Below are 22177 nucleotides of genomic sequence, written 5' to 3' on the forward strand. Positions count from 1 at the left end.
ACAGTGTTGCCAATATCCTATTTTACTTAAAAAATAAAAGGACATTTAAAATGGTATCTGTCATCATCACCACATCATTAAAGATATTTTCACATAAACAATAGGAAGCACATTATCTCAAAATAAAGGACGATTCCTTAAATTCGATACATTTAGCTTTAGATTCCCTCCATTATCCTTGGTTTTTGCACTGTACATGCATTAGTAGTCTTAGACCAGCAATTTGATGGCCACTAGAGCTTCAAGGCAACTTTTATCAGTCAGATTATGAGCCAGTATTTGATTTCTTTATATAGCAAAAACTTCTAGTTTTTCTCCATACTTCCCTTCTTCCATAGAAACAGAGCTTATATGAGGTACATGGCTACTCACCCAGAGACTACATCTTCATCCTCTTTTCAGAGTTAGATGTGATTATGTGGCTAAGTGTTGGCTAATGGGATATAAACTGAAGTAAGGCGTAAGGTGAAGTTATATGTAAATTTCCGGGTCACCTCTACCTTAAAAGATAAGCCACTTGCCTTGGAGTTTCTCTCTTTTCCCCTTCCAGAGATTGGAACACTGAATGTGCCCACAAGGTAACTGTGACCATGAGGATGAAGATATCATCTTATGGAATACTGAAGCAATAAATGGGAGGAATCTGGGTCCTTGAGTGACTTTGTCAGAGAGAGACTCTCCGCCAAGCTGGACCACTCACCTTGGGACTGTAACATGAGAAAGAAATGAACTTCCATGTTATTTAAGCCTCTGCATATAGATGTATACTTTTTAGTGTTTCTTTTTTGGGACAGCTTAGTCTTTACCCTAATAAACAAGTCCCACTCTCTCTTGCTTTTACAGTGCTTTTACTTCCCCTTCAGAAGTTCCATGCTACTCCTATTATCCCACCCACATGGGATATACGAATTACTAGGTCACCAGAGGAAGACATTTATACAATATTCTCCTACCTAAAGTGGAATTCCCCCAGTGAAGCCCAGTTACCTTCTTACTGCTCTTGTATAGTTTCCCCCACAAGCCTCCGCCTTGTTCCCTTTGACCTACTTAGACTGCAGTTAAGAGAACCATTCCCATGGTGGTTTGGCTGCTCAACCAGTGGACACAGTTCACTCTCAGGACTTTCCACGCCGCCTGTATGACTTCCCTTTTCTACCTTCTGAACACTGCCTCTTTTACTTTCCAGAGAACTAGATAATACACATTCCCTTTCAAATCACACAGACACTTCCAATAGTTATTGAACTGATACTTTGTAAGGTATAACATAAAATGATGAAATATGGAAAGTACCTGACTTTTCGGTCTACTTGGAAAAAACAGGCAAATAAATAGGCAATTATAAATTAAAGTGAACAGTTCTATAATTGAAATAAGTACGTATATCATGGGAATACTTAAAAGAGGCACCTAACTCAGTGTTTGTACAGGAGGGAGTATGTCAAGTGAAATAAAGGCGTGGATAAAGGTGAAGTAAATGTGTACCTTAGCTGTATAAAATGTACACCTGTTAATTAGTAATGAGACATAATTTTAAAACTTCGAATAATTTAGGGTATATAAAATAAAAAGTGAAAGTTCCTCCACACGTATTAACCTTAATACCCATATAATATCTGACATATGTTCTTCCAGATATGTAGATATAACAATATATATCCATATAGGGTTTTATTTTTCAAAACTCTAATCACTGTATACATATTGTTATGCAGCCTCCTTTTTTCACATGGCCTTGTTTCCTTATCATGCATGTATATTTATCTTATTAAAAAAATAGTTTATAGACTTCTCTACTAATGATACACTAACTTATTTAATAAATCTCTTCTTTTTTGACATTTAGGTTGTTTTCCATTTTTTTCTTCTAATAGTAGTATTTCAAGGAACATTCTATCCATTGGACTTAGCAATAAATATTAAGAGAAAAATATTACAATCTAAAGATCTTATACCTGCCTAAAATACATGTATGTAAGAAAGAAAATTAGACATTTTTAGATATGTAAAGTACCAGAAAGTTACCTTCTGATTTTCTTCCTGGTGAATTCACTTGAGGAATCACTCTAGCAAAATCAAAATAAAAGTAAAACTCTATATCTCAGGGGAATTTAAAGCGTATAAAAACATGAATGAGTAATCAATTCAGTAAAATTTAAAAGACCAGAATAGAGGATCATAGCGTGGTTCCTGAATGGGGAACTTGAATATTATAATGAAATTGATATTGCCCAAATTAATGTTTAAGCTTCTTTCAATTCCAAACAAACTCTGAGAGGGGTCTGTTTTTGAATCATGACAAAATTTTCTAGATAAACAAGTAAGCAAGGACGGTTAAAGAATGTTTCTAAAAAAGGGGCTGGAGGTTCGTATTTGCCTTATCAGATGTTGAAGAATTATAAATATACAATAGTTAAGGCATGGTAAATACTGAGAATAGACAGATAAACCAGTGACCCAGGAGTGACAGCCTGGAACTAGGGCTCATAAAATATAAAAAAAAAACATATAACATATTTTAAAGAAATTACAAATCTAAGGGTAAGGAATTGTTTCTTTAATAATTAATGTGGGGAAAAAGGAATTTTTTTTTTTTTTTTGGTGAGGAAGATCGGCCCTGAGCTAACATCTGCCAATCCTCCTCTTTTTGCTGAGGAAGACTGGCCCTGGGCTAACATCCATGTCCATCTTCCTCCACTTTATATGGGATGCCACCACAGCATGGCCTGACAAGCAGTGCATCAGTTGCACGCCTGGGATCCGAAGCGGCGAACCCCAGGCTGCCGCAGTGGAGCGCCCGCTCTTAACTGCTTGCGCCACCCGGCTGGCCCCGAAAAAGGAATTTTTTGATAAATATTTTATTAGAAATTTGCATCATAACATACATGCAGATAGATTAAAGAGTTAAAAATTCAACCATATGAAAATTGGAGAGGGCATAGAAGAAAGTTTCTATCATCTCTTTATGAGGAAGGACTCCCTCAAGCAAAAAAGCAATGGAAGAAACCATAGGAAAAGATAATAGATTTGACCACACAAAAATATAAAGTTTCTGTAGTTCAAAAGAAAAAAAAAAAAGAGATAAAAGGAAAAGGCAAATTACAAACTGGGAAAGATTTGTACAACATCCATTGCAAAAAACAGGGTTACTATCACTTGTCAAAACTCCAAATACTGGTTAAATCCAATTCTGAGCCTAGTCTGTGCCTAAACCTTCACCTTTGTAAAAAAATACAAAACCACGTGCACTAACTTTAAATTTACTGTCAACTGCCTTCAAGCGAGACTTTAGTCCTGTTCGAAAATTGTAATACATTTCCCTAGTTCACTTACTCTCCCAGGTTCCCCGATCACTATTTCATACCCTGTCCACACTTCAAACTTCCATCATCTCCTCCCCATCCTCACTGTAAACTGATGATCTTGCTTATTTCACTCAGGATATAGTAGCAATCAGAAGAGAATTTCCACACACTCATACCACCATATCATCCCACCCACTAGCATTTCCCATCTTGTTCCAGAAGAACCTTCTATGCTCCCATCAATCCCTTCACAGGGTGTCTCACTCCCACCCCCTCTCACCTATTCAAGGACAAGGACGTGTCTCCAGAAATTCCCATTCCTCCCTTTCTCTACTGAACCAGTCTCTTCAACAGTCATGATATTATTTTTCACATCTTAAAAACAAATCTCTTTCGTCCGACTTTCCCCTCAAGTTATTGCCCCATTTCCCCACTCTCCTTTGCAGCAATCCCCCTAGAAGGAGCTTTGCCATTTCCAATTCCTTGACTTCCATTCTCTCTTGAACTCAGTCCATTCAGGCTTTCACCCCCACCAACTCCATTGCAACTGCTCTTGTCAAGGTCACCAGTGACCTTCATTTATGCTAAACCCAATGATCAACCCTGTTTTATCTCGCCTGACCTATCAGCAGCATTTGACACAACAATCACTCCCCTTCCCAGAACATTCGATTCACATGGCATCCAGCCCACCACTCTCCTTACTATGTTCTTCCTGACTGTCATGAGAGGTTCGGGGGATTCGATCGGAGACGTAAAAGAAACTCTCCACTCCAAACAAATGGACTGAAGGTATATTTTATTATATAGAGGAGAGTAAAGGTGATAGTCCGCAAACAGATCCGAATAGGTCAAATATTAAGAGGGGAAAACATCAGCTTGACTGGAAAGGGAAAACATCCACATCAACTGAAGGGAAATGACACAAATCAACCGGAAAGAGAAACATCAGGTTGACCAAAAAGAGAACACATCAGATCGGTTACTCACAACATCCACGGCCCACTGCCGGGAGAGTCCCTTCAATTGACATGGCTGGGCGGGAATCATATGTCCTGGGCAAGGCGTCCCTTCCCGAGGTGGAACTCTCATCAGGCCTCCGTTTCCAGCAGTTTATATAAGCAGTTACAGAGTTTTGCAGAGCAAGCATTTAGCATTCCGACGCACAAATGGTTATCAGTGGTGTACCTGCACTGAGGCCCCCGGCTATCGTCCCAGCCCAGCAGTCATATACGTGCATTGTTCTCTCTGGTTATCGCCCCAGCCCGGCACAGATGGCCAGTCCGCCCCGTGCTACGACGCCCACAGAGCCTTGAAATGTTACAACTTGCAACTCTCTCCATGGGAGAAGGGGCAGTTCCCACCACACAGAAAGCAGCTTTTTATATTTCTTTGTGTGCTGGTGGCTTAGGTCAACGGAATGGCCAAACATGGCTGTACTCATGTCAAGACACTGCCCCACTGTTTTTCATGTCTAAAATGACCCTCCTGGTCTTTCCACATCCCCAAAACTGTTCCACTTGTGGTCTTCCCCATTTCAGTGAATGACGACTCCATTTTTCCGGTTGCTCAGACCAAAAATATGGAAATCCTATTTCACTCATCTCATTTTCTCATACCCCACTTCCAACCAGACAGTGAACCTGTTGGCTGTATCTTCAAAATCGATCCAGATGCTGATCGCATCTTACCACCATCACGGCTACCACCCTGGTGCAAGCCACCACACATCTCAAGTGGATTAATGCACTAACCTCCTAATGTTGGGTCTTCGCTGAAAACATTCCAACAGAGTCCTGTCTCAAAGTAAAGCCAAAGTCCTCATAGATGATATGTCCCCTCCCCATCCTCATCTTGTATACGCTATCCTTGCTCACTCTGCTTGCGTCACAGCAGCCTTCTTACCGTTCTTGGAAAAAGCCAGGCAGCTTGGGCCTTTTCACTGGCTCCTTCCCCTCCTTTGTATCTTCCCTCAAATATCACCTTTCCTGATGAGTGTCTGCCACCATTCCTGCTAAATCCCTATCCCTTCCCTTGATTCATTTTTCACCTTAGAACTCATCACCCTCGAATATACTACATACTTTTACTTATTTATTTTGCCAATGTCTGTCTACTCACATTAGAATGTAAGCTCTACAGGGGCCGGCCTGGTGGCTTAGTGGTTAAGTTCGTGCGCTCCGCTTCCGTGGCCCGGGGTTCGCAGGTTCAGATCCCGGGAGGCAACCTATGCACCGCTTATCAAAGCCATGCTGCGGTGGCCTCCCATATAAAGTGGAGGAAGATGGGCACAGATGTTAGCCTAGGACCAATCTTCCTCAGCAAAAAAGAGAAGGCTTGGCAACAGATGTTAGCTCAGGGCTAATCTTCCTCAAAAAAAAAAAAAAGTAAGCTCTACAAAGTCAGAGATTTTTGTCTGTATTATTTTTTACTGATGCAGTCCCAGTGCTGGCACATAGCAGTTGTTCAATAAAGATCTGTTGACTAAACTAATGAATTATGTTTAATGAATATACAAAAGGCAAGTGGGAGTGTAAATCTCTTCAAAATTCCTAAAATGTAATTTGACAATACATACCAGAAGTCTTAACTACATACTCAGTAATTTCACTTCTAGAAATTTATTTCAATGCAGGATTTTCTAAGTTAATATAAAGGAAATACTGTTCCAGAGTATTAATAGATATGTGGAAAACAAAGAAAATATTCTGAAAAAAAAATCTCTTCTACCCTGCTGTGGTTCTCAGACTTGGTTGCACATTATAATTACCTGAAGGGTTTTTAAATATATTGATGCCTGAGTCCCACCTTCAGAGAGTCTGATTTAATTGGTTTGGACTGGTTGTTCCTCTTATGATATTAGCACCCTATGATGATTATTATTGAGATCCATTAATTCATTAGGGGCTGTAGGTGGTAATCTTGTTCACATCTCTGGGCCTGTTTTTTTCATATACAAAATGAAGGGGTGAGAGCACTTTATCTGTCAGCATCCTTCCAACTGGGACCCTCTATGTTGAGATGGGAAATGCTCTTATTTAAGGGTTGGTAGGAAGTATTTGCTGTTTCTTCCTGGTGATTTATTGGTGTATTTGTGTGCACGCAAGTGTGTGAAAGGAGAGCACATCTGTGAGCTTTATAATGCTCTGAAATAAGAAAAGGTGTTTATTTTTATTATAGAGAAACTAAGATAAATCAAAATTCCATCAAGAGTCATCAAGCCCTCCACTCAAACATGTGTCAGATGGGAGGTTAGGGGAAACTGTCACATACTTCTTGTAGGGCCAGCTAGAGCAAGTTAAGGAACAGGACTGTGAAACCAGGAGAGCTAGTTTTTTAAAATGTCATTTGTTTATTTGGTTTTATATATGTGTTACTCTGTTTGGGTTGCTATGACAGAATACCATAAACCAGCCGGCTCATAAATAACAGAAATTGAGAAATATATATTTTCTCACAGTTCTGGAGGCTGAGAAGTCCAAGATTAAGGCGCTGGTAGACTTGGTGTCTGGTGAGGGGCCGCTTCCTGGCTCACAGATGTCCATCTTTTTGCTGTGTCCTCACATGAGGAAAGGGGTGAGGGAGCTCCCTGGGGTCTCTTTTATAAGGGCATTAATCCCATTCATGACGGCTCTGCCTGCATATCTAATAACCTCTCAGAGGCCCCACCTCCACATACCATCACACTGGGGATTTGATTTTAACATATGAATTTTGCGGGGACACAAACATTCGTCTATAGCGACAATGGACACTGGGAAACATTAGCAAACAGCAATGAGTAACTCTTTTTGAAACATCCAGACATATACTATGAAAAGGACTTTTGATCCTACAGAAGCCCTCTCATGCTCTCTTTGTATGTGTGATTTGTAGCATTTCCTACAACATCCCTTTAAGTATGAGGACTATGATATATACTTGAATTAGCTAAATCTTCTACCAATAAAGAAACAATTTTGTTTTATTAGTTTTGACTTAGTTCAGTTGCCAATATTTTGTTTGTTCAGTTGAATAAACAATAAATTCCAGCAGCTATTTACACATATGGTGCACTTGAAAAAAACATGAAAACACTGAAGCCAAAGCTGTTCATGCTATCTTAACAAGATAATGCAGCTGAGTGGAATTAACTCATTTAGGGGTGCCTTTCTTCCCAAGGGAATCTACAAAGTTATTCCTCACAAGCCAACTTCACTGTACCCACACAATTAGACATTGGACATCAGATAAAATGCTACTGCTCTTATCACTGTGAACTACAAACCTCCAAAAAAGTCCACTTAGATAACCAAAGAAATGCACGTTTTAGGACAAATAACCTGTTTTGTAGAAAAAGTTACTGCATGAAACAGACAGCTGGTTTTAAAGCCCAGCTTCATAACTTACTATAAAATGAGAAAATTCACTTCACATATATGAATTATTAAGCAATATATTAACAAATATAAAGTGCTTAGAAGTGTAAAATGCCTGGCACTCAACAAATGCTCAATGTGTGTTAGCATTTATCATTATAGGGATGATTTGTGTGACTATTGCTGCACATATTACTAAATATTACTTATGAGTCTTTTGGTTAAACCTTTTTAAGAAGATTAAGAAAAGATCTTTTTTTTCCTGACCTTGCCAATTATGCTACAAAGTGGATTACCTCTGTAATGTGAGAACACTGTAGTTCTTGTTAATCTTTTTTATTGTTAGCATCACCAGACAAGACGTCTAGTATCAAACAGTACTTGGCCAGCTGTTTTATTGATGTTGCAAAAATTTTAAATAGAAGGATAGTGCAAAGAAAGTGAAAATGACCTTTGTGATCCCAGAAATCAGGACCTGGGAGTGACCATGGGTAGTGGGTGGCAGGCAAAATTTACAGGAAAATTTTTATCAGTGAGGACCCAGATAACTAGAACCTTATGTACAGGATTCTAATGGATGCCCTTCTGTATTGTACTGGATCTTACGAAGCAATATCTTCTTTACACCGAGTAGTGGTGTTGAGCTTCTCCTCATCTCAAAATAAGTTTATGTTTGGGCTACGAAAATGAAGAAGGCCTGAAGAACAACAGTCTTAGAAGGAAGAAGACCACGAAGTAATCTTGTGAGTATAGTAAAGAATCAGCAACATAATCATTAGGACCTAACTGGCTGGGCAGAGTGATGGATCTCTTTGCTTATTTCACTGAATGGTAATATTAGGAGAGATTGTCTGGGTGGCAATAGTTGTCCTAGGCATTCCCTTTCTCTTTTTCTTAACCACCACCCTTGAGGAGTGATTTGGGGGTAGGTGAAACCAACTGGCCTGGTTTGAAGACTTCCTGCACTGCCCATACCATCTTGTTTCTCAAGGCTGTCTTTAGTTTTGGTGAATGAGAAAGCGCTTGGTTGCCATTTCCTTTCTGAGAACTGCTGAGTTACTAGGGAAGGAAGTAAATGTTTGGCTGAGTTCTGCCCTGTGGGGGAAGGGCAGGGCTGGGCTGCTCCTCTGAGCACCAGCTTCTGCTTTTGTGGGGCTTGGTTCCTAAGTGTCTGGTTCCTCTTTATAAATGTCAATGAAATTGTTCTGAGCAGCCCTACCTAATCCCCTTTCTGGGAATAAATGACTGAGGGGGCAGGGAGTGGCTAACTTTCTTTGCCCAAACTCTTGGCCACAACTTTGCTAAACATTCTTAATTGGTTTCCTGTCTATGGTTAATCTTTTAAAGATCTTGACAAACCTTCTAAAAGAAAAGGTCTGATTTAAATATTGCTTCTATGAGAATGTTTTTTGCCTATGTTAAAGAACATAGCTTTGAGGAAAATCCAATTGAAGCATCAAGTTCTGTCAGATAATCATGGTAGAATCAGAGCTTCTGATCAGGATCCAGAGTCTTTGGGAGCCCTGAGGTTGGATGTGGTTCTGCCATTAACTGACATGTTTCATCATTTGTTTTATTTGATGTTGAAATCATGTTTATAATATTATTTTACACCACTTTCCAGCATTACATCAGTGTCTTTGGCACTCCAGGCCTTATTTGTCCATTAAATGGAAGCTTCTGCCTCCTTAAGAATGTCTTAAACCTCCTGCTTTGAAACTCTTTTCTCTGGCTATAATATATCTATGCTCCTTTTTCCAGATGTTTGGGAAGTGTTGGTTAATCTAAAAATATTCAGAAAGAATCCAGGAAAAATTAAGGCATCTGCCATGCAAATTCTCTGACACTCTTCTCAACATTTCTGCTACTGTCACAAATAGTTAATTCAATGATTCTTTAAAGCCCTACGGATATATTTTGCTGCTAATACTTTATTTCTTCTTTCTGTTTTTGACCCTTATAATTCCACCACTGCAATGTAAGTCTAAAAATTACCTTTAGGCTGGAAGGCTCTGGTGTCAAGATTGCCCAGATTCAAAATCCAGGTTGGCCATTCTTTAGCTATGTGGTCTCTGAGTTTTATCATCTGTAAAATGGGGATAAAAATAGCAGTCATTACATAGGATTGATGAAAGGATTAAGTAATCACGGTTTAAACTATTGTTGTTTTTTTCTTTAATAATAGAAAATAGGCGGGGAGAAAATATTTATTGAGTATCTACTATTTGCCAGATACTAGTTGGACAATTTATTTATGACCCCATATAATCCTCTGTGAAACAGGCATCCTTTTATCTTTCACATGATTAAATTATGACTAGAAAGTTTAACCAATTGTCCTAAAGGTCACATAGCTAGTAAATAGTTCGAGCCCAGGTATGTTTCTAAGCACACGCCCTTTTCACTACAGGTAAAGAAAACTTTACTCATCTTCTTTTTTTTTCCTAGGTTATAATGTTTCAGGGTTTCCCACTGCTGTGATATTTCTTTGGATGCATAAAAACAAGTGCACGACTAGATAGCTCATGAAAAGACATGGAAGAAAGTTAAATGCATATTACTAAGTGAAAGAAGCCAATCTGAAAAGACTACCTACTATATGATTCCAACTAAACGACGTTCTGGAAAAGTCAAGACTACGGAGACAGTAAAAAGATCAGTGGTTGCCAGGGGTTAGGGGAGAGGGAAGGATGAGTAGGTGGAGCACAGAAGATTTTTAGGGCAGTGAAACTACTCTGCATGATACTATAACAGTGGATACGTGTCATTATACTTTCGTCCAAATCCATAAAATGTACGCCACCAAGAATGAACCCTAGATAAACTATGGACTTTGGGTGATAATATGATGTGTTAATGAAGGTTCACTGCAACAAATTTCCCACTCTGGTGGGGGATATTGGTAATGGGGGAGGCTATGCATGTGTGGGGGTAGGGGGTATATAGGAAATCTCTGTACTCTCCTCTCAATTTTGCTGTTAACCTAAAACTGCTCTAAAAAATAGTCTACAAAAAAAACCACACCAAAACCCAAACAAGCGTAGACAAGCAAAGCAAAATGGGGAAGGGGTGTAATCTGAGAGAGGAGGGGTAGGGAAAGATAAGTCTGCAAAGGAACTTGACTACTTGTCTATACGCCTAGTATTATAGGGTGAAAAGTGCAAGACCTGGTTGGACGACGTGGGTTGAAGTCCTGCTTGCTCACAAGTTGCTGGGTGACCTTCAGCAAACTACCTCACCTTTCTGGATCTCACTTTAAACATGCTTAAAATGAGGCGGTTAAACTGATCTCCAAGTTCCCTTCTGCTCCTAAAATTCCAGCCTTGCAGCAAGGACCCGTCCCTGCCTGGTTTTCTGCTCCCTCCCCCACCAGCCACCCGAGCCTGCACCTTCTTATTCGACTGCACACTTTTTACCGTACCCACTGGGTCCTAAACACAGCAACCGTTCCCCGTGACCGTGGGACAAAGGGCAGGGGCGGAAGACTGAGCTCAGAAGTAAAACAAGCAAGAACACCCTGAAGGTGGACAGTGACGGACAGAAACCGGCAAAGGTGAACCGCACAGCGAAGAGAACGCTGCGCGACGACGGCGGAAGCGGGAGGAAGGTGGGGCGGGGCCGAGAGCCGATTGGCAGACTGAGGGGGCGGGGCCTGCGTTGACAGCCCTGGGGAGGAGCGAGGGAGGCTGCGCGCGCGTCGCCCGCCCGTTCGCGCCCCTACGCTTCCCCTCCCCCGCGCCTGGCAGGCGGGGCGGCGAGCGTGCCGACGCCGCATGACGTCATAAGGGGCGGGGCGGGCCGGGGGTCCTGCCGGCGCGCGGGCGCGTTCCGCAGTCGGTGTTTCGGGTGCTGAGGGTGCAGCTGCTTGTTTTCTGCTCCCAGTGTGGTGTCACGGCCCGTCCATTCCCGGAGCCCGGGTCACACTGGGCGCGCGCCCGTGCGTGTGAGCGGGACTCAGGGAAGAGGCGTCCCCTTACTGCCTTTTTTTCCTTCCTTCATCCAAAGAAGGGGGCAGCTCGCACGCTTGCTTTCCTGTCGCCCCGTGGGGAGCGGGGTTGGTGTGCGGAGTGGTTCGTCTTTTTTCTTTCACACTTGTGAGCGCTTTTTTTTTTTTTCCTCCATTTTTTAGACTCAGTGCCGTCTGGGCTGGTTTCCTCGGTCCCTGACTAACTGCTTTCTGCCCCTTCTGCCACCCCCGCCCAAGGTCGCCCGTCCGCCCTCGCCCCTGGCCCGGGAGGGTGGGAAGCTTGGTCCCGCTCCCTGCCCACCCGCGTCTCCGCAGCCGCACCTGCCTCGATATGAATGGGGTCAACGACCCACTTCTTTTTATAAAAGATATTAAGCCCGGACTGAAAAACTTAAATGTCGTCTTTATTGTCCTGGAGATAGGTAAGTGGGGTCCGCAGCCCGCCCCGCCGCCCCTGTGCGTCCCGGGGCCGGAGGGAGGGGCGCCGCCGCCGCGAGCCGGGGGCGCCCCTCCCCCGCCCTCCCCTCCCCCCTCCACGTGGCCCCGGTGCCCCCGCTGGGGCTCGGATCCTACCTGCGGCGAGAAGCCGGGCCCGGCCTCCTCCCGCCTCTCGGATGCAGTGATCCCGAAGGAGGAGTTAGAGAACCGGTCTGGAAGTCCTGGTTATCTGATACACCCCTCCCCGCTTTTGATTTTTAATTCCTCACAGGACGCGTGACCAAAACCAAAGACGGCCATGAAGTGAGATCATGCAAAGTAGCAGATAAAACGGGCAGCATCACTATTTCCGTGTGGGATGAAATCGGAGGTCTCATACAGCCGGGGGATATTATTCGGTTGACCAGAGGGTAGGTGTGCCTAAAAGGTGGGGGGCGGAGGGAGAGTGCTGCCTCGGTAGCAGTCTGCGGAATCGGAGTTGGCAGATGCCCCGACCTTGGCAAGCTCTGAAGTTCTGTGTTTTTTCTGTGTGCAACTCCCAGGAATTTTGAGCCCCTTCGATGTTCACTTTGGGTGGCGGACAGGGTTGGGAAGTAACACCTTCGCTTTTAAAGCAATCGGTTTCAGCCTGAAATGTAACCCCAACTGCCCCCCACACCCCCCCATACACACAGTGTACCAGTTAAGTATTTTTTTAAAGTCTGTTCTGGGATTATTGAGTCTTTTTAGTAGATTGATAAGATTAACATATTCAATACTTTATCTTTGTCGTAAGTTACTTAATACAGTTATCACTTCTTTTCCAAGCTTCTCCCCTTTTTAATGGCTTTTGAAATCTTGCCAATATTTTACCTGTACTTATTTTACTTATTTTATTTAGACGGTGTGGACATAAATTAAGATTGTAGTTGGAGAAGTTAGCAGTTTTTGTTGCAGGTCAGATTTGTACTTGGAGGTAAAAGTTAAGAGAAGTTTACAATATCTGGAATGCACATTCTCAAAAATGATTTCTTGTGCCTACTGCTCGAAGGTCATTGTTGTACAAAAACCAGAATGATATGCAGAATATGTTTGGCAGAAAGACGTCTATGATACCTCCATCCAAGAGAGTCAGTTGGCAGATTGGCTTTAAAAAATAATTTAGCACAACCTTTTTTTGGGTTAGTAATTAGACTGCCCTTAAAAATTTACCAAATTTTTATCTTAGGAAGATAAAAGGCCAGAAAAGGGTCTTGAAAATAGATTTTGGGAGCTTTTGTGATCAATAGAATTGTAATAATTTATTGGTCATAAAGGAAAAGTAGGTGGAGATTGATGTTGGCATAGTAAATAGAATCTCAGAGAAGTAGTGTTGGATCACCCTGAATGGAGGAGTTTAGAGCCCTTAGATATCATCTCACAGACTTACAACATCTTCAGGATGTGAGGCCGAGTTTCATCCAAGGAGGAAGTGCGAGTCAGGACTTAGACATTTCATTCTCGTACACTGACTCATTATGACACTAATTGTGTCTTAAATTTCCACTTCTTTAACTTCCACAAAAGAGTTCCTACCTGAGAGGGCGTGGTGAGGATTAGCATAATTAAAGTTTTTTTGATTGCCAAACTCTCTCTCATCCAGTGATTGAAGGTATCTTATACACTGTAAACATCATCTCCTTTCAAATATTTTATATTTTGTAGTCACAGAAAATACATAGATATGTCTGTCAAAAAAATTGTGGAAAAACTAAATTTATTTGCTCTATAGTATCTGTAGGATTTTAAGGAGTACGATTACCAAGAAGTACAATTTAAAGGAAAATTCAAAACTAAAGAAACTACTATTTCCTAACTTAAGTGTGATCTTGAAGTTATTATACTTCTTCAACATCTTCTGGAAAATGGGAATAATTATACCTTACTAAAATAACACATCCGGCTTGGAGTCTGGCCCATTGTAAGGCCCTTAAATTCTGGTTGAATCTAAGAAAAGTCGCTTTTGAAGAAAGGCATACATCTAAATAATGGTAATTTGAGTATTGGTATGTTTATCAGAAAACACTGCAAATACTGATCTCATTTATTTCATTCCTGAAACAAGTGAAAGTTAAATTTTTTAATTGTAGTAACAGTTCAAATTTTTTCTCAAAATAGGCATTAATTCTTACTTTAGTAAGGTGAAAGATTAGTGTACTGTCTCCTAAGTCACTTTTTGTATAACATAACAGAGTGGTGAATGGAGTCTTTCATAAATAACCCTTAGTAAAGGAAGAGAAACATAGGATATGGAACTAGCAAATTTTTATAACCTGTATTAAAAGAACTATCAAGCAGTATTTAGTTATAATTTATCATTCTATGTTACCATAGTAATTGTATAATGAACCAATGAGAACCAAACCTTGGACTGATTTTATAATATTGATTAATTTACATTTTTCTTAGATTTGTGTATAGGATTATCTTATCTAATGATGCTTTCTGCATTCAAAATTCTTTAGGATAAACAATTGTTCAAGTTGGTGCTAAAAATTGGGAATTTGGAAAGGCAGATAGGTGATAGATTTGTGACCTTAGTTTTTTTTAGCACGTTGATTAAATTTTAACACATTTTCAGTAGCTTGAGAACCCTGTCTTTTATGGAGGCAAAGGAAACACTTATATCAATATCTGACTAGACTGAGTAAATGAGTGTAAAAGTAAACACTAGGTTGTTGATTTCATATATCCTGTGATTGAAAAATAATTTCTGCTTGAATCTGCAATTGAAATTTGCAATTGTTAATTGACTAAAGATGTGATCTTTGGAGTATAACAATGCTTGCTTTGCAAAAAGACTGTTTTCTAGGTTAGTTATAGTTTAGATAATTATGTCAAAATTTGTCAGTAGATTTTTCTTTGTATTATTCCTTACTAATTAACAAGTTAGTCAAAATTAGATTCATTGTATTTGATTTGTTCTGGTAGACAGAGGGTCTGATCTCCACCTTGCTGCAATACAAAAAATTTGGTGGAAAGATTTACCTGATATAAGTAGTAGGAAATGTACATATTTCTACAGAAGTGATGTTTGTTTTCTTTCTAGGTATGCATCCATGTGGAAAGGATGTCTGACACTGTATACTGGAAGGGGTGGTGAACTTCAAAAAATTGGGGAGTAAGTATTAAAATGCATTTCATATAATTGAGTAAATTACAATATAATAGCTATAGAGTAACTGGTAGGTATAAACTATAAACCCCTTCCTTGGCTTTTTTTGACTGGTGAAGTGAATGCCTTCAGCAGCTTAAATGTAAAAATAGCTTAGCATGTATGTACTAGTTTAACAGCTATCAGTACTGTTTCCTGTAGTTGAGAATGTCAGTTTTTCCTGGCAAAGGGCATTAAGAATATGCTTGAGACAAGCCCCAGGGGGAGCATTTCTGTTGCCTTCAAAACACGCATCTTTCAGGTGTCACAGGTGCCATTTGAAGTAGGTTCTGTCTTCTAGTGAATTGCCAAATTTAGAAGCTAAGTATGGGTTTCAGGCCATAAGTTTAAATTTTCTTTTTCTCTGTTTATGGGTGAATATGTACTCGTGGTAAAAGGACTTGAGCAGTGAAAATTGAAGTCCTGTATTTATCCGCAGTCTAGGTACCGTACAGGCAGCTGCAATGTGAGCTTCCATATGCTACTACCCTGATAGTCTGCACCCTGACTTGGAGGAACCATCCTCTCTAGGGGTGTGAAGGTAATTCAGCCTCCATGCTGGCCTAGACATTTGGGATGTACTCACAAAGTATGGTATAGGCAGTGAGCCAAATCGTTAGTCCATTCTCTTTGGTTAATGCCGAGACATCTACTTAACACCCATCAAATTGGAGGTTATTTAAAGAGAGAAGCCACAAATGGCACACTGAACAAGAGAAGACTCTTGTACACTGCAGAGATAAGATACTTTGGGGAAAAATAAGCAATCTCGCTAGTTTTTAAAGATCAGAAACTGGTAACACTGCCTTCACTAGGAGGAAAATTCAGATTCACGTATATTTGTGTTTAGAGTAGTATTAGAGCAACGTGTTATGAAAGGTCTTAGAGTCAATATTACCAAAACATCTCGGATCCTGTCCTGACCTTCATGTACCTAGAGGTATTTATAATAATGGAGGTCAGTTATATGAAGAACCACTGGAGATCACTCAGTTCTTGGTGACTTAAACTTTGTCACGGTTTGTCTGGTATTTACCTAAACTTGTTTTAGTTTCTTATTTGTGGGGTGAGGAGTTAAGAAAATGCTTGTGTGTAATGTTAGTATACTCGATAGTGAACTTAACAAGAAGCATTTGAATAAACTGTTGTCTTGATAGCCAGTTGTCTTCTCAGGCCTGCAGAATCCACTCTTAACCTTGAATGATTATCTTTGCAGATTCACAGTGATTGGTCAAAAGAGGGACTGGAGGAGAGTGTGTGAATGGATCAGTGCAAATCCATCACCACTGCTGGGAGAACCCTCTGGAATCCTAAACATGGTCCAGTGGCATCAGCCTATGTGGAAAAACAGGACAAAGATGTGTTTCTGTGTCCTTGATCTTTGACATGGTTTATTTCTTGCAGTGCAGAAGAATTAAAATACAAAATGGAATGTTTATACATTGTAGGCAATCAAATATGTGATGTTTTTATGGAACGTTTAGGAAGTTTTTGTTGTAAACGAAGAGTGAGTTAGCATGTTGCTTTTTGGTTAATTCATTTGACACCGAAATTCTTCATTCCTATAAGTTCTGCATGTTCTGTAAAGAAGGTTGATTATTTCAGAAGTCATTTAACTTGTCCTTTATTTTCTTTTAGATTTTGTATGGTTTATTCAGAAGTGCCAAATTTCAGTGAACCCAACCCAGATTATCGAGGACAGCAGAACAAAGGGGTAATTAATCCAAATGTATAGTCTGTTTCTATGATTAGGCTAATGGTGACTGTGTATCGTAGTTCTATGGCTAGGTTTCTGACCCTGTTATACCCAGAGTATAATGAAGACAATTTAAAAAAAAAATCTTTTTAAAGTCATTTTTATTCTATAGTTTTGTGAGTCTATATGTGTATCTGTAGTATCTAAATATATGTGCCATTGAGCCTTTGAGGAATGGGGAGTGGTATCAGGAAATACAGTAAGCTGTAATAGAAGCTATGAAAGGTTTGGAAAACATTGTTGAATATTTTAACATTGAATGGAGCTGAGTAAATCTTTAAAAAATTTGTTGAAAAAAAAACTTCAAAATTAAAAAAAGAATGAGTACAACAGTGTTTATTATAATAATATAAATGTGTGGTTTTTTTGAATCTTCATTTGGTTAAATTAAAAAAATTTTTTTTAGGCACAGAGTGAACAGAAGAATAATTCCATGAATAGTAATATGGGTACAGGTACATTTGGACCAGTGGGTAAGATTTTTTTTTTTCTTCATGTTTGTGATCAGGTGTAAGTATTAAGAGAATATGTCTTAGGAAAGATTTAGAGGAAAAAATTGTCTTTAGGCATAAATTAGTACTAAAAGGGAACTACTAGTAAACGGGGAATTCCCAAATAACTGATTTTTCTAGAAAGCAGGTACCCTTTTAAGCCAATTTATTGAGCACATTCTGTATTTAAACATTTGGGCCAGTTACTGGGAATACAGTGGTGAACATTGGCTAATAATAAGAAATTTAAGTTTTAGTGGTGCATCATGTTATTTTTCTACTGATTTTTATCACATTTCTGTAATCTATTCATTACTTATAATGGATGCAGAATTACTGGTTATTTTCTGTACACCGAAAGCCTTTTATCTTGAGACGAATAGCTCACCTTAATATTTCACATGCTGATAGCTGCCTCTTTAATAGATTAGCCTTTACTCCTCCAATACCCAAGTGTCATGTGAATGGTTCTTGCGGCCATGTTAAAGATCTTTTGAAGTCTTTATTTAAAAATAAATAAGACTGAGGAAATAAAAAAGACTGAAGAAAGTCTTTCGTGATTGGAGTTTATTAGGTGGCTGAAGTTTTATTTGGCCTGATTGCTACATGTTTTGGTACAGCTGGTGATCATCACATTGTGGGAAACTTTGCTATCTTTTGTTGTTGTTTTTTTTTTTATAGCACAGGCCACTGGAACTCTAATTTTTTTAATCTGTTTATTTTTCCCCCAAAGCCTCAGTAGATAGTTGTATGTCATAGTTGCACATCCTTCTAGTTGCTGTATGTGGGACGCGGCCCCAGCATGGCTGGAGAAGCGGTGCGTTGGTGCGCGCCCGGGATCCGAACCCGGGCCACCAGCAGTGGAGCCGCGCACTCAACTGCTAAGCCACGGGGCCAGCCCTGCTGTCTTTTTTAAGAGTTAGAATTACATTGTCTCTTTTGAGACATTATTAACCATATTTGAACAAAATGCCAATACTCGTACAACATTCTGCCCTTTCTCTTTTTCCATGATAATGTAGGCAGGGCGTTATCTATGCTTTTTTTCCTCCTCTACTGATTTCTCGTTCTGTTGCCCAAACTGCTCTTTTTTCCTCTCTCTATTAATATAGCATCAAGTTAATATATTTACAGTAATCATACGTTTGGAAAAACCTAGAACCCACATTGAGTTTTTTCCAGTTTGAAAATAAAGCTGTTTGTTTTTCCTACTATTACTTGTAAACATTAAGAATTTCTGTTAGAACTTCAAATAGGTATATTTCTATAAATCAGTATCTGAACATGATGATAAATTTTGATATTCTTTTTTAGGAAACGGGGTTCACACTGGCCCAGAATCAAGGGGATGCCAGTTTTCTTATGCTGGTAGAAGCAACAGCCGGGGACCTGTAAATCCACAGCTACCAGGAACAGCTAATAATCAAACAGTCATGACCACAATAAGTAATGGCAGGGACCCTCGGAGAGCCTTTAAAAGATGACCTATGCCAAATACTCACATGTAGTTTTTAAACTACATGCCCTACTTGAACACTTATTGCACTTTTATTTATTGTTAACTGTGAAAACTATGTCCTTTATCGGTTTCCTTTTACATTTTTGGTTTGTTAATAAGAGTGTTTTTGTTTATAGCAGAACTGTTAAGCTGCTCAAGTCTCCTATTGAGGAATGGGAACACCCTGAGAAGTAGGGGCATTTATTTTTAGAGCAAAAAGATCTTTGGGTATCCTCTAAAATAGCTGCACCCATTTCGTGGGTGAGTTACTTAAGACATCAGCATTATAGCCTCTATGAGTCTATCTTCTGTATAAATTTTGTAATATTTAAAATAAGGCTTAGTGGGAGATGTTCTTTTGTCTTAAATTCAGATATTGCCAACTAAAGCAATAACCACCAAAAAAAACAAAAACTCAGTCAATGCTAACAGCAATTTTTGAGTGTGACTCCAGGAATGATTGACTTCTTCATTGAGTGACTGCCATTAAGATTTTCCAAGGACTGACTCATCCTAAACTGTTGTTTTATTACCAGAAAACATATTCTTTATCAGAATTATGGGAAAGAAAGTGATCTGTATTATAATGAGTAATTTTTAAAAGAAAGCTATATTTATTTTAGGGTAGTCCTATTAATATTTATCACTTTGTGCATTACACAGAAGGAAAATTTAAAACTGAGGCCTTGAATATTTATTTTTTGAAGCTACCGTGTTGAATATTAAAGTATAACTTGAGGGAGTTTTAAAGTCATAATAAACATTGATCTAATTATTTAAAAAAATTTTGGTAGATAAACGTTAGAGTGAAGGCAATTCAAATTGAATTCATGTAGAAATATGCAATCTTAAGTTATGTGGTCCTAGGTACTTGCAGAAACTCAGCCTGGAGTGAAAATCCTAGGCACTTAAACTTTGTTTGAGGTGCGTGTGTGTGTACGTATATTGTCAAAGTTTCTGAACACAATTCACAAAGCCTTATCAGCAAAAGTTAACAAATGGCTCTCTCAAGTGAATACAGCTTTATTCAGAAATGTAAAAGTAGAATTTATTTATGTGTTGTAAATGGTCCCCAGTTCCACTTTTTAGTGTAGGGTGGATAACTGGTCAAGTTTTCCTTTGTTAGAATTCAACTCTTCTTCAATATTCTCTCTTGAATAAAATTGCATTCATGTTAACAGACCTACCTAATTTTTGCTTTCAGTGATTTACAGTGGAGAGCCGGGACATTTGCCTGTAGTTGTCATGATGCCTTCAGCCTGGCGACTACTTAGCTATATTTGTTGCTTTGTCTTTTTTCCCCACCTTAAATCCCCCACTGGCAAAATAATTTAAGTAGACTTTGTTTTCTGAAAACTCCATAGAATTCGAATATAAAAATTTGTGCCAGATTATTTGTTTGCTTTAATTCAGTGTATCTAACAAATATTTCAGTACATGCTGTGTATTAGGCACAGTGTGGAGAGCGTTAAGGGTCAGACGAGATAATGAATAATTTCAAGGAGCTTATCTATGATTTATAGTACTTTGGTAATGGAGTTTATAAATTCTAGAAAGAAATGTTTTCTTTATTCATATACTGATGATTATAGTTACTTTGACCTTGTGACTAGTAGTTTCTTAAGACGTTCAAAAATTGACAAATGTTTGGAGCAAAAAAAATGCTACAAATTAGTGTATAATTTTTTATTTTAATTCTAAGTAGAGGTTGGAGCAGTAACACTCCAAGTTATTTGTGGGAGGATATAGCCTTAAAGGTGATTTCAAAAGAAAGAATTTTGGAGTTTAAGAAAATTAAAATATCAGGTATGGATTGCTGAGCTTCCAATCCTGGCCTGGTTATCTCGCCTGTGATGCTGGGCAAGTTATTGCATTGAAACCTCTGAAAGCCTTAGATTCCACAACTGAAAACAAGTAAGGAATGGTACCCCTTTGTGGAGTTACTGAAGATTTTCCATGGAAGTGATTTCTGGCACATAACAAGCAGTCAGATGTTTGTTGTCTAATCATACCTCAGTAACAGAAGAAAATGCAGGGTCAGGTGTGAAAGTATTGTTACCTTTAACATCTTGAGATACGTAGGGAAAGACCTAAGCTTTTCCTTTTGTAATGGACACTTGCCTGAGTAATAGAACCTTGTTATTCTGTGTTCTTTATCATTTATTAACAAATTTCTTTTTTCTTAAGGGAAACCTCCAAAACCAAAGTGAGTCACAGTCCGTAATGAATGTTTGCCTTCCCAGTCTGCTGGAACAGTACTCATCAAGAAGTTAAGAGGAAGCAAGTTTCCTACCTTCCTCTTTCCTGGTGCTTTCAGCTGTCAACTTTTAAATAAGTTTAAACACCTCCTGAAAACAAAAACCGTTTAGTGTAGAAATACACACTACTAAGATTGGGTTCCATTTCATTTCTACAAAACAGTCCTGAAGTGGATTGAAGTCTCATGAGCCAGTGGGCCCCCCATCTGGGCGATTTCTTGGGGACTTGCCACAGTATGGAAAGGGGACGGCGTGTCACAGTGAAGGCTGTGGTGTGCTTTCCCATGGGCGTTCAGAAGGCGGCTCTTCTGTTAGAGCTGTGCCAGCTTTTTTGCTTTCTTCCTGTAGTTGTAGTAATTCTGTTTTCAATTTGACGACAACTTAGCTTGAGGATACCCTGAATATTTGTAGTACTGAGTATTTGTCACTCGTATTTTTATCATTTAACATTTTAAAAGTGTTTAATTTGCAGAGTTGAGTGATGATGCCAAGGGAATGATGTTGGAAACAAATAGATGTGAGGCTACTAAAAAGCTATAATTTATGATATGAGAACATGTAAAGTATAGGAAGCAGGTTAACTGGCCCTAAAAAGTTTTCTCAGAAGGTACAGATTGAGAGTGTTTACGTCAGTCTGAAGACACTGGGGCAGTTGTTAGCTTATGTAGATCTAACATTCTAGTTTACTCACTGAAATGACTTCTGTTTTCTGGTATCATTAAGGTAATGACTGTTTGCTCTTGACTCTTAAATCCTTTTCTCTAATGTATTTGGAAAGGGTCTAGAAACAACAAACCTGAAAACCATGAGACAGCAGAATCAACGTGGAACCCTTTCCCCCACTTATGTCTGTTCTTACCTCTAGTTTTATTCTTGGGATTGCTTACCCTGTGATGGCTCTTTTTTTTTTTCTTTTAATCTGTTTCTTCTCTTA

The 22177-nt window shown here is 39.3% G+C and overlaps 1 protein-coding gene and 1 long non-coding RNA gene across 2 annotated transcripts in view; one reads left to right on the plus strand and one right to left on the minus strand.

Annotated features, from left to right (window-relative positions):
- Nucleotides 1-11243, minus strand: part of LOC131410922 (uncharacterized) — a 73598-nt gene extending 62355 nt beyond the window's left edge. Inside the window, exons 1-2 of the long non-coding RNA XR_009221435.1 lie at nucleotides 11085-11243; nucleotides 9659-9749 (exon numbers count right to left, since the gene is read on the minus strand). This is a non-coding gene — a long non-coding RNA (uncharacterized LOC131410922). The remainder of the gene's footprint in view (nucleotides 1-9658; nucleotides 9750-11084) is intronic.
- Nucleotides 11244-11505: 262 nt separating this feature from the next.
- Nucleotides 11506-21327, plus strand: NABP1 (nucleic acid binding protein 1). The gene is made up of 6 exons (XM_058549459.1): nucleotides 11506-12052; nucleotides 12340-12478; nucleotides 15136-15207; nucleotides 16879-16954; nucleotides 17403-17469; nucleotides 18802-21327. The coding sequence occupies exons 1-6, from the start codon at nucleotides 11962-11964 to the stop codon at nucleotides 18969-18971; spliced, it is 615 nt and encodes a 204-aa protein (XP_058405442.1). The 5' UTR covers nucleotides 11506-11961; the 3' UTR covers nucleotides 18972-21327.
- Nucleotides 21328-22177: the final 850 nt, after the last annotated feature.

The sequence above is a fragment of the Diceros bicornis genome, chromosome 10 (assembly GCF_020826845.1).
Source record: "Diceros bicornis minor isolate mBicDic1 chromosome 10, mDicBic1.mat.cur, whole genome shotgun sequence".
Taxonomy (NCBI): Eukaryota; Metazoa; Chordata; class Mammalia; order Perissodactyla; family Rhinocerotidae; genus Diceros; species Diceros bicornis.